Source organism: Anabas testudineus, chromosome 21 (assembly GCF_900324465.2).
Source record: "Anabas testudineus chromosome 21, fAnaTes1.2, whole genome shotgun sequence".
Lineage (NCBI taxonomy): Eukaryota > Metazoa > Chordata > Actinopteri > Anabantiformes > Anabantidae > Anabas > Anabas testudineus.
In genome coordinates this window covers 2,796,388-2,813,373 of record NC_046629.1, presented here as the reverse complement: position 1 = coordinate 2,813,373, position 16,986 = coordinate 2,796,388, and the positions used below count along the sequence as shown (strand labels likewise).

General features: G+C 42.0%; 1 protein-coding gene across 4 annotated transcripts in view; it reads right to left on the bottom strand.

Annotated features, from left to right (window-relative positions):
• caska (calcium/calmodulin-dependent serine protein kinase a) overlaps positions 1–16,986 on the bottom strand; it is a 91,648-nt gene that overhangs the window by 52,353 nt on the left and 22,309 nt on the right. For all 4 annotated transcript variants that reach the window (XM_026377102.1, XM_026377103.1, XM_026377104.1 and 1 more), the window contains exon 2: positions 338–450. In XM_026377102.1, the coding sequence (XP_026232887.1) occupies positions 338–450 (113 nt within the window). The remainder of the gene's footprint in view (positions 1–337; positions 451–16,986) is intronic.

Sequence of the window (16,986 nt, the reverse complement as noted above, 5' to 3'; positions counted from 1 at the left end):
GTGAGACTGTTTGTTGTTACTCAATTTTCATGTATTTATTATTTCTCATCATCATTTGCACTGGTTTGAACATAATCGTATCCTTCAGGGTTTCCTAAAGTATTTACCTACAAACACACTATATCTTCAAAATCTATGCTCACACTAGTGAAGTTAAAGCAGAATATGAACAGAAACCATTAAGAAACAAAAGAAACAAAAGAAAACAAAAAGGACAATCATCTGACCTCTGAGGTGAATAAAATGCTGTCGAAACCAATTATCTTTGAATTATTTATGATCAACTGGAAGCAGCAGGGAGTGAGTAGCAGCCTGGAGGGAGACTGGGATCTCTTACCCTCTGTGCTGAGTCCTGGACTGGAGGTGAACTGGGCCACGTCCACGATTTTGACAGCAAACTGCTGCCCCGTGTCTCTGTTGATGCATCTCCTGACCACGCTGAAGGGACCCCTGCACAACACAGAAAAAACATTTAACCCACAGGTTGTGAACAACTAACTGTGACAAATTACACAGTCAATTTTACACTATATATTACACTATGCATGGTCTGTTTGCATTTCTTTAAGTTTGGTGCTGTTGAATGTATTTAAAGGTACATTTCTATCATCACACACATGTCTAATGGCGAACATTTCTATTACACAGTTCATTTACACGTCCAGCATCGTTGACTAAAATCTGCAACCAGAAGTTTAATTGGTGACGACGCATGTGTTTTTCCAACCGTCTTGAGCCGAGCTTCCAATCCTCCAGCTCCTCGACACATAAATGGAATAAAATAAAATAATCTCATGGCTCTTCTAAACTTTTCAAATGATATTGAACCAATATCTGATAATAAAAAGGCCATGTGGGGGTTTGTGAAGCTCAGAACTATTTTATAGCTTCTGTTTTTGGTTATTTGGTTAAAGTTATTTTGGGGCCTGTATGCATCACATCACAGAGGTTTACAATGCACCACAGCGCTGCTCCTGACCCTACTGGAATTTTAATTATATTTTGTAATAACAGGAAGGTTTATGAAAAGATTTATGTTTGAATAAATATTCACTTTTTTGTCTTTATTAGTTATCACATACCTAAATAACCAAGCTAAATCCAAAAACTGAAAGCTGAACAAGCAAAATATTCCATTTTATAATTAAAGTCTATTAATCGATAGATTAGTCAAATACTTAAAAAACTGTACCAGCAGATACAATCAAATATACAAATGTACAATCTGTACAATCTGGTATCTTTGTGATACGATATCACAGGAAACTCACCCCTGGCTGAAACTGAAGTAAACGAAGCCAGTATACTACTGTAAATGAAGTCAGTATACTACTGTAATTGAAGTCAGTATACTACTGTAAATAAAGTCAGTATACTACTGTAAATGAAGTCAGTATACTACTGTAAATGAAGTCAGTATACTACTGTAAATAAAGTCAGTATACTACTGTAATTGAAGTCAGTATACTACTGTACATGAAGCCAGTATACTACTGTAAATGAAGTCAGTATACTACTGTAAATGAAGTCAGTATACTACTGTAAATGAAGTCAGTATACTACTGTAAATGAAGTCAGTATACTACTGTAAATAAAGTCAGTATACTACTGTAATTGAAGTCAGTATACTACTGTACATGAAATCAGTATACTACTGTACATGAAGTCAGTATACTACTGTAATTGAAGTCAGTATACTACTGTAAATGAAGTCAGTATACTACTGTACATGAAGTCAGTATACTACTGTAATTGAAGCCAGTATACTACTGTAATTGAAGCCAGTATACTACTGTAATTGAAGCCAGTATACTACTGTAAATGAAGTCAGTATACTACTGTAAATGAAGTCAGTATACTACTGTAAATAAAGTCAGTATACTACTGTAATTGAAGTCAGTATACTACTGTACATGAAATCAGTATACTACTGTACATGAAGTCAGTATACTACTGTAAATAAAGTCAGTATACTACTGTAATTGAAGCCAGTATACTACTGTAAATAAAGTCAGTATACTACTGTACATGAAGTCAGTATACTACTGTAAATGAAGTCAGTATACTACTGTAATTGAAGTCAGTATACTACTGTAAATAAAGTCAGTATACTACTGTACATGAAGTCAGTATACTACTGTAAACGAAGTCAGTATACTACTGTAAACGAAGTCAGTATACTACTGTAAACGAAGTCAGTATACTACTGTAATTGAAGTCAGTATACTACTGTAAATAAAGTCAGTATACTACTGTAATTGAAGTCAGTATACTACTGTAATTGAAGTCAGTATACTACTGTACATGAAGTCAGTATACTACTGTAATTGAAGTCAGTATACTACTGTAAATGAAGTCAGTATACTACTGTAAACGAAGTCAGTATACTACTGTACATGAAGTCAGTATACTACTGTAAACGAAGTCAGTATACTACTGTAAACGAAGTCAGTATACTACTGTACATGAAGTCAGTATACTACTGTAATTGAAGCCAGTATACTACTGTAATTGAAGTCAGTATACTACTGTAAATGAAGTCAGTATACTACTGTAAATGAAGTCAGTATACTACTGTAAATGAAGTCAGTATACTACTGTAATTGAAGCCAGTATACTACTGTAAATGAAGTCAGTATACTACTGTAAATGAAGCCAGTATACTACTGTAAATGAAGTCAGTATACTACTGTAAATGAAGCCAGTATACTACTGTAATTGAAGTCAGTATACTACTGCCCTCCCCACGTACCGCTCCTTCTCTCACTACACACTGCATCAAAGTTATGTAAAGTGCGGAGCCAAGAGGCACGAGAAGAGAAGAGTGCACGGCAACACTTGTCCCCTGTGTGTAGCAGCAGAGAAACAGGGCTGCACTTTGGTTCTCAATGCTGAGGTTGAAGAGTTCACACACTGAATCTTCCCTCCTGTGTGACTGGGAGTGTATCATCTCATTCAGTCAATGGGATAAACAAAGGTCCACACTCCAGGGCTGTGGGTTAGAATTAACAAGGCAGCAGGTCAGGATTAAAATAAAGTACAGCAGCGAGATCCAGCTGCAATAAAGCTCCTGGCTACAACTGCTCTCACAGCACTGGGTGATGGGTTTGAACTGGTCTGTCCACGCTGTGTAATCATACACGTGTGAGAAGACAGTGGGGTGGGGGGGGGGGGCTTCTGTAGAAAACCGAAGCAATGGATCCTGTATAAGAACCGACACACAGGCAAAAACACGCGAGCAGCCGCAGGCACGTAATCCAAGCCATCCACCTTCTGCACCGGATTTTCCTGGAACCTATCCCAGCATGCACTGGGTGAAAAGCAGGGAAACACTGGGCACAGATGTAGGCGGACCGATTCATATGTGGAGAAGCACAGAGGAACTGCTCTGTATTAGTTATGAAGTTATTTGTGGACACCAACGACGACCTTTAATCACCTGGATTAAAGGTCACGTATCAGGTGTAACACAGACTTGATTCAGGTGTTGACCAACGTGAATTAATGCACTAAATTCACAAATTTACTAAAGACTTCTCCACAGATCTGAATCCAGATGTCACCTTAGTCTCTGTTCCTATTGAAACACCAGCGAGTTGAGCTCCTGCCACAACAACAAATCCTCTTAAAGTCACTTAGATTTCTTTCTCTTTACATCTTCATCCATAAACAGAATCAGCTGGACGTGCTCCTGTCAGAGAGCGTGACTCGTTAATACGTAAGAACAATGTTTTCCTGCACCTACAGTCTTTTGGGTTATGTCTCCAGCAGCTTCGCACATCTAGAGAGAGAAATCTTTGCCCATTGTCTTTTAGCTCGAATGGAGAGAGTCTGAACAGCAATTTTCAAGTCTTGCCACAGATTCTCAGCTGGATTTAGTTCTGGACTTTGACTGAGCTGTTCTAACACTTGAATACGATTTCATCCAAACCATTCGATTAGCTCGAGCTGTGTGTTGATGGCCGTCCTGCTGGAAGGTGAACCTGTGCTCCACTCTCAAGTCTTCTGCAGATCCTAACAGACTGTTTGGATCTGTATGTGGCTCCACAGTGACGGCATGTTTCACGGTGGGGATGGTGTGTTCAGCGTGATGTGCGGTGTTAGTTTTTGCCACAAATAGCGTTTTACATTTAGCGGAGAGAGCACCTTCTTTCACAACGCTTGTTGCAAACTTCATACAGTTTTCTTTCAACAATTTAAACTCTTTCATAACGGCCAGATTTGTGGAGTGCACAGCTAACAGTCGTCCTGTGGGCAGGTGCTCCCACCTGAGCCGTGGCTCTGCAGCTCCTCCAGAGTTATCACGAGCCTCTTGGCTGCTTCTCTGATTAACGTTCTCCTTGTTTCTTTGCTGTCTATGTCCTAATGTCATTAAAGAACGACATTACATTTAAATCAGGACATTTTTATGATGGTTTTGGTGCCTGAGTTTTTGATCTGTTACCCAGCTCGAGATGGGAGAACAACACAAAATGTTAGCGTCTGCTTCCCGTTACCTTGGTTACGATGCTACCAACTCCAACTCTGATGAGCACATATGTCAAGATGACCCAGTTCACACACATATTAAAAAGCCACGGTGACGGTTTCACTGCTCGTGTCTGTGAAGTGGAGCTTGATGTGACTGTGGGTATTCTGCTCTTTGACCTCCCTGTGTTTCTGAGGCTTTTCACCTCTTTCATGCTCCCGTCTCTGTCCTGTGGGTGAACTGAGAAATGCAGCGGCCAGCTGGGTTCACCAGAAGAGCAGCTTTTACTGCACAGAGACACAGCAACCCTGCAACAGACATGCACAGGCGCTACCTGCAGTAAATTACCCTTCTCACAGCATATTACACTCAGCACAACCTGAGAGGTAATGTGAACACTCCCTATTTCACAGCTCAACAAAACACCACCCCTGGCTGCAGCAGACCGACTGGCTGGGGTTTGAGCACAAGCTGTGTGGCACAAGTGTGTGTGCGTGTGTGTATGTGAGTGTGTGTGTGAGCAATGCAGTGTGTGTGCACAAACACAGACTGGTTGAGCAGATGGTGATCAAGCTAAAGCTGCTTAGCATCAGAAGGGTGAGGTAGGACGGCAGAATGCCCAAACATGCAGGACACACACACACACACACACACACACACACACACACACACACACACACACACACACACACACACACACACACACACACACACACACACACACACACACACACACACACACACAGAGAAATAAACACATGAGCAGTGTTGCTGAGTAAACCGTCACTTTGACCAGCGGGACTGAACAGTGCTACTCTGAACACAGCAACACACACACACACACACACACACACAGTGAGATGCTAACTTCTAAACACTAACATGCCTGATTCCCGCATCAGTCCACCCTCTCATCAGATTAGAAGCAGACTGATCAGGTAAATTAGTTCTAATGACACTTTCCAGATTATATTTGACCAAATTCTGATCATAAAAAGTCTATTTACAGAGTCTGAAGGTAAAAAAAATCTTCTATGTTGTATCTGCTCCTTTTTCCAAAGAATAAACAAAGCACAGAAAATACTTTTCTATTCTCACCCTTTTGTTTTATTTAGACAGACGTGGTTTGATCGATTTTAAGGCAAACTGCTGAAAGCTGCTGTAGTTTTAATCCATGTTGTTGCTGCTACTTTGCCGATTGATCTTTTAAAACTGCAGGAAAGTTCGTTAACACTTATTTATTATCATCTTTACTGTTAGTTAGCACGTGCCTAACAGAACCTCTAGCTAAATTTAAAAGCTGATTAATAATTATGACCCACACAGTAATGGTGCGATTCATAATCCAAACAGTCAGTGATTGGTTTTGGTAATTTCAGCACTTAAACTTCATTTGTTTAAAATAAAGTTGATTTGATAATGTGATTAGAAACGTACTGAACGGTACATGTGGATTTCCAATGTCTCACCACGGTGACTGAAAAGAAAAGACAGCTCTCTATCAGGTTTTTCGAAAGCCTCTGGACTGTGAAGAGCCAGGCTCTGTGGGGAAATCTACCTCTCTTACTGAAAGATAACACCAGCTACAAAGGATGAATTTGTCAATTTCCGGACGTCAGCACTTAGAGCCAAATGAAAAATCTATGTGAAATTAAACTGAAGCTCCAGTAGGAATATGTTTCAACCTAAACTTTGTTGGAGCAGGTACACGGGGTCAAAGAGCTCTCATTAGTAATGCAGTCAAGTCCTCCTCTGGTGCCTTATCTCCCTTTGTGCTACAGTCCAGTCACTTCACCTCGGTCCCACCTTCACCGCGCAGCAAATGTCAGGCCTCGCTCGAGGCTGTGCTCTTTACAACGATGAACAAGAGGCCCTGCAGGAGCTGGGACAGACGGGAGGAAGACGGAGGAAAGGCAGGAAGGAGAACAATGATGTGGAAAAATACTGAGCTTTGATCACAAAGTTCAGAAAAGAGAAAAACACGATTGTAAAACGTTAATGAGAGGAGAGGCAGGAAGGGAGAGATGAAAACAGAGGCATGACCAGCCAAACGAAACCACCACTGGTTAGAGGAGGTCGTCAGAGAATAACCTGAAACACCTGCGCTGAGTGATTATTCCATTTACTGAAGATGACAGCGAGAGTGGATAACAGGAGAAAAGCTCTTAAACATAAATCAAACAAGTGACACTTGGTCAAAAACAGCAACAGTCAGCTTCACAACCAGAGCAGCTTCATGTTTTATTCACAGTCAGATGCTGACTGTCGCCAACAGTGCCACCTCGAATTGTTACTCTGGACAATGGAGCCCCAACCAACCCTCCCTGTGTAAAGTCTTTTAAATGCTATTAGCAGTGCAAAACAAAAAAAGCTAATTGAATAAAAAGAACTTACGTTTGGCCTTCAGGTTGTGTTATTTGGGCTGAATTCGTTTCCCATGAAAATAACGGCAGAATAAATATGTCATGTACTGTGTACTGCAGGTCTAGCAGAACTAATCATCATCCAGGATTTGTGACAGTAGGACTTAGACATCGAGTTGCGTGAGCGTCCTCATGAGAAAAATACAAATGTGTGTGTTAAGAAGATGTTGAGCACAGAGCTACTCTGGACCAGACGAGAGGCTTTTTAAGAGAAAGGAACAATCTCCTGCATACATCAGCCCTACAATACTGGAAAGGAGCAAAGATTAACTTAAGAAATGGAAGAGGAGGTGAGGACAGGCAGACAGAGGGAGAGAGCGGTTGGGGGCTGCTTTGAACCGCAGACGGCTCAAGTGGCGGAACTGGGTGTCTTGAAAGAAATCAACTGTAGATGGAGGAGTCATTCTGGCTTTGAATGGGGCTCAGCTGCACACAGCAGCAGCCATTAGAGCTGTGAATAGACGTCAGCTGCACATGGGCTGTTCTGCACTTTAGCCAGCTTCACTAAAATTAACAGGAAGAGGGAAGAGGTGGAGGGACGACAGAAAAGAGATGAACAAGAGCAGGAAAAGTGACAGTGGAGACGCAGGGTTTGCCCCATCTGTACACGTGTGTCCTGTGAGTTTTCCAGTTCATTCATACCGTGTGCAACATCACACGCATTATTAAAAGTAATTAAAAGAGGCAGAGCGTCCATTATAGAATTTACTTTACAGAGTTTGAAATAATATATACATGGGTTTATTAACAGCACGAGATGCTACTTCAGTGAATTATGAAAGCCAGCTACACAAAGGTTCCTCAAAATGTGCTAATCTCATTATACCAAGATGTTGACCTAAAACCTTTTTCTTGTGATTATGATTTATTATCCCATTATCTTCTAGTAATTACTCAAAATGGGTTTCTGAAGGTCCAGCCCTCTGTAGCTCCTCATCTGTGTTGTGCATTTATCAAATAAATGTGCTGATCACTGATCACTGCTGTGGTCTCACCCACAGACTCCGGTTTTAAACTAGAATCTTTCAACACAGTCAGACACGTGAAGACTTAACAAAGCCATTTATTTCTGATACTGGGAAAAGACAATTAGCTCCATTACATATGCAGCACAGATCCAGTACAGCGTGGAGTAGGTTACTGCACTTAGCTTTAGGACTGCAAGTGTTTATTACTGAAACAGCTATTTGATTGAGTTATTCCTAAAAAACACAGCCAATGTGTCACCAACTAACTAACTTACAATTAAGTTTGTCTTAACAAGATGAAAACAAAACCTGAGTAACTGTAATAAGAAGACTTTTGTGCCATAATCTCTTCTCCATCACTTAATTTCCTTCACTGCTCCTTCCAGGAGGAGCAATGATGCTGAGAGCGTGAAGCACTGACCTGAGGTGTGTGTCTGTCGAGCCATGAGAATTGTGTGCAGTGTAAAAAGTAATCACGTGTGACCTTCAGTCCCACAGTTCACAGCAATAAGCACCCAATGACCACAACAACTCCTGACCTTTACTGTGTGCACTTCAGCTGACCTGACAGGTCAGAGGTGTTGTCATAACCTGGACCTTTAATCAACTGATACTACAAACGAGCCTGGTCGAGGACGTGGTTAAAGATTTGAAAGAGAGAAAAGCGTCTGCTGTGCTCCACATCACAGTAACCAAAGGGAATTTACAACAGCATCAAAAAGATAGGGTACCCTATCCTGCATGGCATCTATCTGCACCCCCCTGTGTGTATTGCTGCAGTAAAAGGTGATTTGCAGCCTGTTCTCTTTGCCAGCTTCATAGTGCATCAATCAGCCTGTGTCTCATTCCGTAAATGTCACCAGTTTTACGACATACACAAGTCCAGAGCATCGCTCACACACCGACAACCTGGGCTGGGGACAGCTCTACCTTCACGCATGTGTGTGTCTGTGTGTGTCACTCAGTCAGTTCATCAGATACAACAAAAGAGCAGGATGCACTAAGCTGCAGCCACGTGCGAGCCACCTTTAGCACGTCACTGCAGCCCGTTCAGCTCCGTCACAGAACAATTCAATAATCTGATCTCAGAGAGGAGAAAGAGTTGATGTGTTCTGTAGAAGCAAAGACAAAACAGAAAAAAGAGATCATGTAGAAATAATCACAGTCGCTCCTCTCATCAGTGAGAGCAACACACAATGAGACAATGAGATATGAAGTAAATGAATAGGAACCGAAAAGCTCGGGACTCTAATGCCTTCAGAAAGCATAATGAAACTTCAGCCTGGAGGAAACATTAAAGGGAATCAACACTAATTGAATGTCATCAGCATGTTTACACCTACTGGGAGCCTGAGGAGAGAGGAAAGTCAGAAAGACACACATCAACGGCAAAACAAAGACGGTATGCTTCCTATTATCGTATATACCCACAGCACTGAGTGAGCATCTGAAATCTACATTTAAAAAGATCTTTATTAGGGGCCGCTGGGTTTATGTCCTCACCATTGATGTACAGGCCTTAAAAGTCAATCACAGCTCTGGAACACTGATTCTTGAAGTGGACAACAGGGCGGGAGAAGAAACCTACTGACCAACCGACCGACTCGGTGCATTAACTCAACTCAACTCAGTCTTGTAGAACCCTTGTTGTTACAGACTGTCCTAATGATGAGTTAGTGTTTTAGCATCTTCCTGTTGCTGTGGACAAAAAGTCAATGAGAGTGTTCCACTGGGTTTTGGATTATTGCAGAAAATAAACTGTTTTAAAACCATGTTGTCTTCAGCAAGTTAATCTTCACGGATGAAAACGAAAATGTCACTGATGAACGCCACTGTTAAGATTTATGAAGCCTAAATTTCGTTTAGTTGTTGCTAGAAACGAGCTCACCCCCACCAAGCCTTCAACTTGGATGTTTAGTGAGTCATTCTAAAACCTCTACAGCGTTCAGTCGTCTCTGTCCTTCTGTTATTAGACATGTCTGGACACTGTGACCCGCTGTCTCGTGGACTCGTCTCTCCTGTTGAGCTGTGACATTTAGTCTGTCTAGGACTCACAGAAGAGACTGTGTTCTTTACAGGCAGCTACAAAACTAAATTCTGGATACACAGCACTATTAGATCATTTTCCAGAAATCCACTGTACTTTTTTAAAAGGCTACGACATAACTTACTGTTGAAAATGAGTTTTAGTTCAAAATCCAAACCTGAAGTTCTGGTTTCACTTCACCTCTTGCCAAGCTTACTAAAGTCTGTCTGTGTGGTGCATAGTAGTGTCGGCCTGTGTCAGAATCATTAAGCCCTCACTGTCAGCTGGAATGAGATCTCGGTTTGCAGCACTGTGCCTCCTGCAGAGCTCGACAGATTCTGTAGAAACCAAACAAGAGTTGTTTACTACTGTTTACCAGAATCTTTAAACTAAATGGAAGAAAAGCTGCTCGACATGCTCTTAGTTTTCCAATTCTTTATGTAAATCGACAGAACAGAAAAAAGTGACCAGTGAAATCTCATCAACACCACTGTATGTGTATGTGTCACTGAGGTGTTGTAGTGTTAAATAAAGTTCCCTCCAACTTAACAAATCACAGGCTTTAATAGTGTGGGGGTGAACATTTGTGAATTTGAACAAAGCCGACACTAAAGAAAAACAACACGAGGCCCAAACTTCCCCCAAATGAACAAGATACAAGAGCACAGACAGCTGAGAAAGGGCAAGTTGGACAGTACAAACACACAGAGAGAGGAAGAGAGACGGCCTGAGGGTGGCAGCGACAATACATCTGGTTTAATGCAGGGCAACGAGAATCATAATGATTCGTAATAAGTCGTTAGGGACGTAAGGCTGCCCTCAATACTTTCATTTGAAAAATACTGTGTGTGTAACAGTGGATTTAAGCGTCCCGAAAGTACATTCCAGACTATAAAGCCCTGACCTGCTTTTCAATATAATAATCATATAACAGGTTTTGTCAGATACAGTGTGTTCCCTGTACTGGGTGGAAGTGAAAGGTCGCGGCCTGAACATGACTAAGTCTGTAATGCCAGCCCCCTCCACCCTCTAAAGTGATTACCAACAAAACTTTAAAGGCTTCATGGCCCTGCACCATCACAAGCAGAGTTATTTTTAGGAGAGACAAAAGGTCACAGGTGGATAAAAAATGAGAAAACGTGATTCTAAGTTTAAGATAACTTGACTTTAGTAAGATAACGAATGACAACGACAGTTGGTGAATATCCAGGACACCAGCTGAGAGTGCAGAAGCAGCAAACTGAAGTGAACTCAGTCTCCATCATAGTTAGTTTTGTTCTTAGGTCATTTCGAAACAACAGAAATCGATTTGTAGAAGTTTACAGCCTGTCACGCTGCATCGCTCAGCGTGCAACGACGCAGCAGCCGGCAGACAAAAATGTGAGTCGACTCGGAGCTTCTGATTAAAATCATCTGTGTTTAGAGAGCAGCCCTTAAAAACAGACAGTGTAGTACATCATCTCTGTTTATATTTTGTCTCCATTTTATCCTGTTGTATTATTTAGCTGATACCGGTGTTCTGTTAGACACGAGCATCTCAGTGAGACAAGAAACCTAAATGGGTTTGAGGATACTGCAGCGTGTTCAGACAGTACTTCAGCGTCACGTCTAGCACGGTCTTCATATGGAGATGTAAGCTCAGCCTCTCAATATCTCAACAAGTGCAGTTATTTAGAAACCTGGCTGTGTACGCCTGTGTCTGTGTCGTACGCTGCCGCCGATCACTTTAAGTGGATCCAGCAGTGCCACAAATTCAATTAAATGTCTGACATTTCCCGGCATCCACCCAGGGGCTTTACTGTACAGACACGAGGAGAGCGGAAAATGGGAAGCCAGGAAAAAGAGCAAGTGAGGCAGAGAATAAAATGATAGTTAGAGAGAGCGGGTGTGAAACAGCGAGACGGGTAATTAAATGGTTCTATCAGAACCTCTGGACAGAGACGGAGAGAAAATGCCAGTTTTCTACCATCATCTCAGCCCCCAGCCATTCTCCTACTGCTTCTATCTTCGCTGGTTCCTCATCAGCGGTCCACTCTGCCCTCCCCCCCGTCTCTGTATCCATGCCGTCATCTCTCCCTCCTCTCTCTGCCACGGTGGTTATGTAAGGAGGCAGAGCTGGGCAGCTTATTTACGCTCCCATGGGGATTAGGCAGAAGCCTGGACGTGCCAGCACCTGCAATGCTCACTGGCAGTCGGCAGATTTATATACACACACACACACACACACACACACCCCCCATGCAGAGAAGCTGCTCGGGGTGTAAGATGCACTTCGATGGACTCGTGCAGGGGGAGCAGTAGTAGTCCACAAGGCGTAGACATATAAACTGTGTTTGTGGCCACATGCTTCAGTTCAGGGTATGTAATCGACAACAGCCCCCCCGTTAATGTCTGTGCTTCTATAAAAGGCTCATTCTGGTTTGTTTAAGTTGTTCGACCACTATTAGTTTATTCTGCAGAACCCTCATCAAATGTGGTAAACGTCTCCGTGTGGGAACGTGACAACCCGCTCTCCGTTTGAGTGTAGGCTGCTCATTATTTATCCCTAATATCAACATGACCAGTCAGTCTCTGCTCAGGCAGTGGAGCGCACGCTCACGTGTCTTTCTAAAGGCTCCTTTAGCATTTCCGACTTTCTGTGAGGTGAGTCACTAACGTTTGTCACTGAAAGCTTCTCTAGTGACTCTTCGTGTGCGTATTTCTTCATATGCCAGTTCAGGTGGTACAACAGTCCACATGAAAAGAGTCTGACTTTAAAAGTAGAGTTAGAAGCTTGAAGATGATTTCAGCTTGGAAATGATGTTAATAAACTAAAAGGACGCTTTGTGTGCTTGAACTGACAAATACACATTTTAATATCATTAGAAATCTGTGATCCCCGAGCAAATAGACATATTGTCCTTTATTATATCACAATCACAATATCGTCCACGATGATCCAAGTAAGACTTAGCCCTAGTTTGAACACAGATGAGAGCCAACAGAACTACAGCATCTTATGTAACTCATTTATGACTCAAAAATGTCAAAGCCTGCTTCATTTAAATGCTGGTTTTTAGCTGCCTTTCATGACAAATGTTCCACGACATGACACCACGACGCAGAAATGAAAACACTGCACGTTACGAATATCAGAGGAGGAAAAACAGGAACAAAATACTGAGTCAGAATCAGTTCCCTCATTTAGTCCGAGCACTGCAACCCTCCTCCTCCTCCTCCACTCGCTTCCTTTATACTTTATTATAAAAAGATAATTCATCAACTTTTCCAGCACAGTTAAACACCAACCGGCCGTTTCATTGGGATTTCATTCCACTCCTGCTAATTAACTTTGTAGTCATTTTACTTCTCTGTGCTAAAATCTTGCAGCATCAGCTGCCGTTTCTGTTTGATGGATCAGATTTCAGCGTGGGGGGGGGGTCGTCGTCTCATCTCTTCAATCACTTCACAAACCACAGAGTAAGAGAGTAAACCAATGATAAAGCATTAGGGGAATAATGCACTTCTACAAAGTGAAACAGGGATTTCTTCTGTAAAATACCAGTAAAAGCTGTAACAGATCTGCTCCGTCTTTGCTGTTTTAAAGTGAAGCAACTATGATACTGAACAGATAACAAGCCTCAACTCTGAACACCTTAGGATTTTTACAGTAGCTAAAGAGCTCAACAATCATCCAGCTGCTGTTTGTGACGTTTTGATGCTAAATCCAACATCAACCCAGAGAAACTGCTGCACGTTATCATATTTTAAACCAATCATGTCATTGTAATCACAGGCTGCCTATAAAAGTTCATCTTCATTTATCCCCATGCCACTAACCTCTATTAGATTAGACTTCTCTCTCTTTTTTCTGCACGGCTGAGGGTGTAGCATTACATTTTTCAAAAGAGCCAGGTCCTCCAGTGGATTGAGATGGAGGAGATCGTGAAGCCTCTCGGCTGTGATGTGCTAATGTATGATGACAGAGAATGGCAGATAAAATGAAGGAAGGGGGGAGGGGATGAAAACATATTAGGATTCTGTCTGAGTCATTGCACAGACACGCAGAACGTGGAAAAGGGTAACTGCTCTGCTGCTCCTGGTGAATATCTGTGCTCACAATTCTACTCCTGTTTTCTCATAAGAGACCAGCACAGTTACTGTTCCTCAGACGAAACCACTGCGAAGCTGCAACAGTGAGCCAAGACATCATCGTTGACATTTAGACATTCAGAGAACAGGCTCATCGTTTTCCTCCCATCTTCTCACCTTGGCCCTTCACACCCACACAAACACAAAGGAAGGTTTGGAGCCTTCACTGCTAATAAACTGATTCACAAAGAGTGCAGAACAGTAATGACAGTTAATGTATGAGGAATAAAGACTCTTGTTTGGTCACATTTTGTGTTCCCCGACATTCAAAATCCACCCACACAGCTCCACATGTATCCAGCCCTCTATCACCCTGATTAAACTGCACTGCTGCAGGAGCAATGTGGAGAAATGAGCACAATACTGACTCTTGTGATTATGAACTGAACTCTCTCTAATCTGTTGCTGGTCTGGAGCCAAACAGCAACCAACTCACACAGGAAGAAAGAGGAACACATACTGAGCCCCCCCTCAAAAACAAGGGTGTGCGTGCACAGTCAAACATGCAGACATTACCTGCTCCCTGACCCAGAGAAGAGAAGACATGGAGGACAGAAGAGGAGAACCAGAACAGAGCACTCGAGAGTGATGGGGGGCCGGGGGAGGTGGCTGAGGATGATTAGTTGTGACAGGAAGTCCCACTGTGGTCTCAGATCACAGATTTCTCTGTACCCTCCCTTTCGAACTCCACTTGCACCCTTCTGCTCTACAAACGAGGTCACACTCAAGGAAATCAAACCATCGAGTTGGTGAAATACAGTATTTTTAATGGAGGCTGGAAATGTCACGTTAATCTCAAGTGAAAAATAAAACGAGTCCCCTTGAAGTCTGGAAGTTATGAGCTGAATTCTCCAAATCCAAAGTGGATTTTTGTTTTGTTTTTACAAAATATACCTTCACACAGCTACAGTGTTGTAGTGTCAGCTGTTAAATGAAAAATGAGTTCTGTTCTGTTAATAACGGCGCAGGAGCTAAAGTAGACACGTCACCTGAAGAAAGTCGAGTCAGTCAGCAGGTTGGGGTGGGGACGTATGATATTAGGCTCTATTATTAGATTTGCAAAAAATAGATGATCTACGCTCTGTACTGTCCCTGAACGCCTCACACACAGAACACCAGTGCACCTGCTACCAGATAACTAATGCTTCATGTTCTACACAGACGCCTTCACTTACGAGAAAAACTTAAACATATATGAGATTTCTGGGATTTGCTTCATTTGCAGGAAGATGCTGTTAATATGCAGGAGACTCCAGAAACATCAGGGAGAGGTGGTTGGCAGAGGGTTGGGGTGCAGTTATTGTTTCAGATAAGTTACAGCCTCATGTTATTATGTATTATATTATACTACAGTATTACTAATACTAATACTGTATTATACTTGATATCTTATAACCTCAACTTGCTGTACTATAATGTAAAACATGTAGCAGCTGGATCATCTAAAAAACATGGAACTCCACAGTTCCTTTCAATTCTGCTGAATGAATACAGATTTATCTTACTGTACCTCATTTTATCTTTTTCTGAGTTTAGGTATCATTATTATTATTTGTACTATTAAATGTTGTCATCAACCACGTTGACATGTTGGAATTATTTATTTTGTTCTCGGGACAGATAAAACTGTAAGATACTGAGCTTACATATGAGAAACTAAACACTTGACTAATGATAAGTGATGATCCAGATGAGATTAATTTCCTACCTGACAAATCGATCAGTTGACTAATACATCCTACAGGAAGAGGCCTGCTGCTCCTGTGACTTCTAGGATTTCAAATGATTCCAGTTATGATACATTTTCTGTTGGTAATGGGTTCCACATATTGACACTGAACAGAGAAAGTAATTTGTCTTCTATGGTTTTTTTAATAAGGTGTTTTAAGTGTCTCCCACAACTGGAAAAAACCCCACAAGGTTTGGTGGTAAATTTAACACACATATTCTTTGGAAAACTGAGACTGTATCTGTGACCTATCCACTGTGTGTGCTGCTGATTATGAAGGAGGTGAACCTGGTGAACCAGTTGTCACTTGATGAGGAATAAGGAGTGACAGCTCCAAGTCCTGCAGTCGAGGGGCCTTCCCTGCCTCCTCCCATGCAGCTGTGGGTGAGTTTCCAGGTGGTGGTGGTCTTACATCCCTCCTCCAGCCTTTTTCCCTTATTTCTGAACCCAAACATCTGACGACTCACATGATCGCCACAGATTTATTCAACCTGATGCAGCCATGTGTACCTCTGCTATGGAAACAGAGCTGTGCCTACAGCAACAAAGCTGCACTGATATCTGAAGTGCTCAGGAGTGAGAGAGCAAACATATTTTCTGTTTAAATGAACTCAAACAGATCTTAATGAGGCCTCAGGAATAAACACATGTCAGGGGAGCAGGAGATTTAACAGCAGAGCAGGGAAGCGAGAGGACGACAAAACAAGAAATGAATGAAGAGGAGATGGTGAGGACGAGCAATGGAGAAAAATGGACTTTTAAGAAAAGCCTGAGGAAGGAAAATCCTCCTGTTCAATCCCACAAGTGTTTTGGGTCATGAGCCAAGTGTGAGATTTGCTGCTGAACGCTGTTTTGGGACCGTGTGCAGACAGAGAGGAGGCACTCTCTGGATTAACTGGCTGATTTGTTGCTTAACTTTGAGTGAGTGTCCAATCGGTTCAGTGAGGAAACTGTGTACTGAAGTAATTAATGCCAGAAGCAACAGCAAGCTGATGAAGAGACAAAGCATTCCTATTCAAATCCTAACTCTAGTAGGGCTGAGAGAATGTGTCGACATCAGTAATACGTGTTTGTATGTCATCATCAGGACGTGTCACAGTATTGGCAGCTCTCATTCCCACGAAAGCTGAAAATGCATCTTTATCCCAAAGAAATCCAAACATGATCATCAACTGAGGCGTTGTTTAAACAGACCAAATAAAATGGTGCTCTGCACATTTTGAAAAACTAAAATGGCCCAA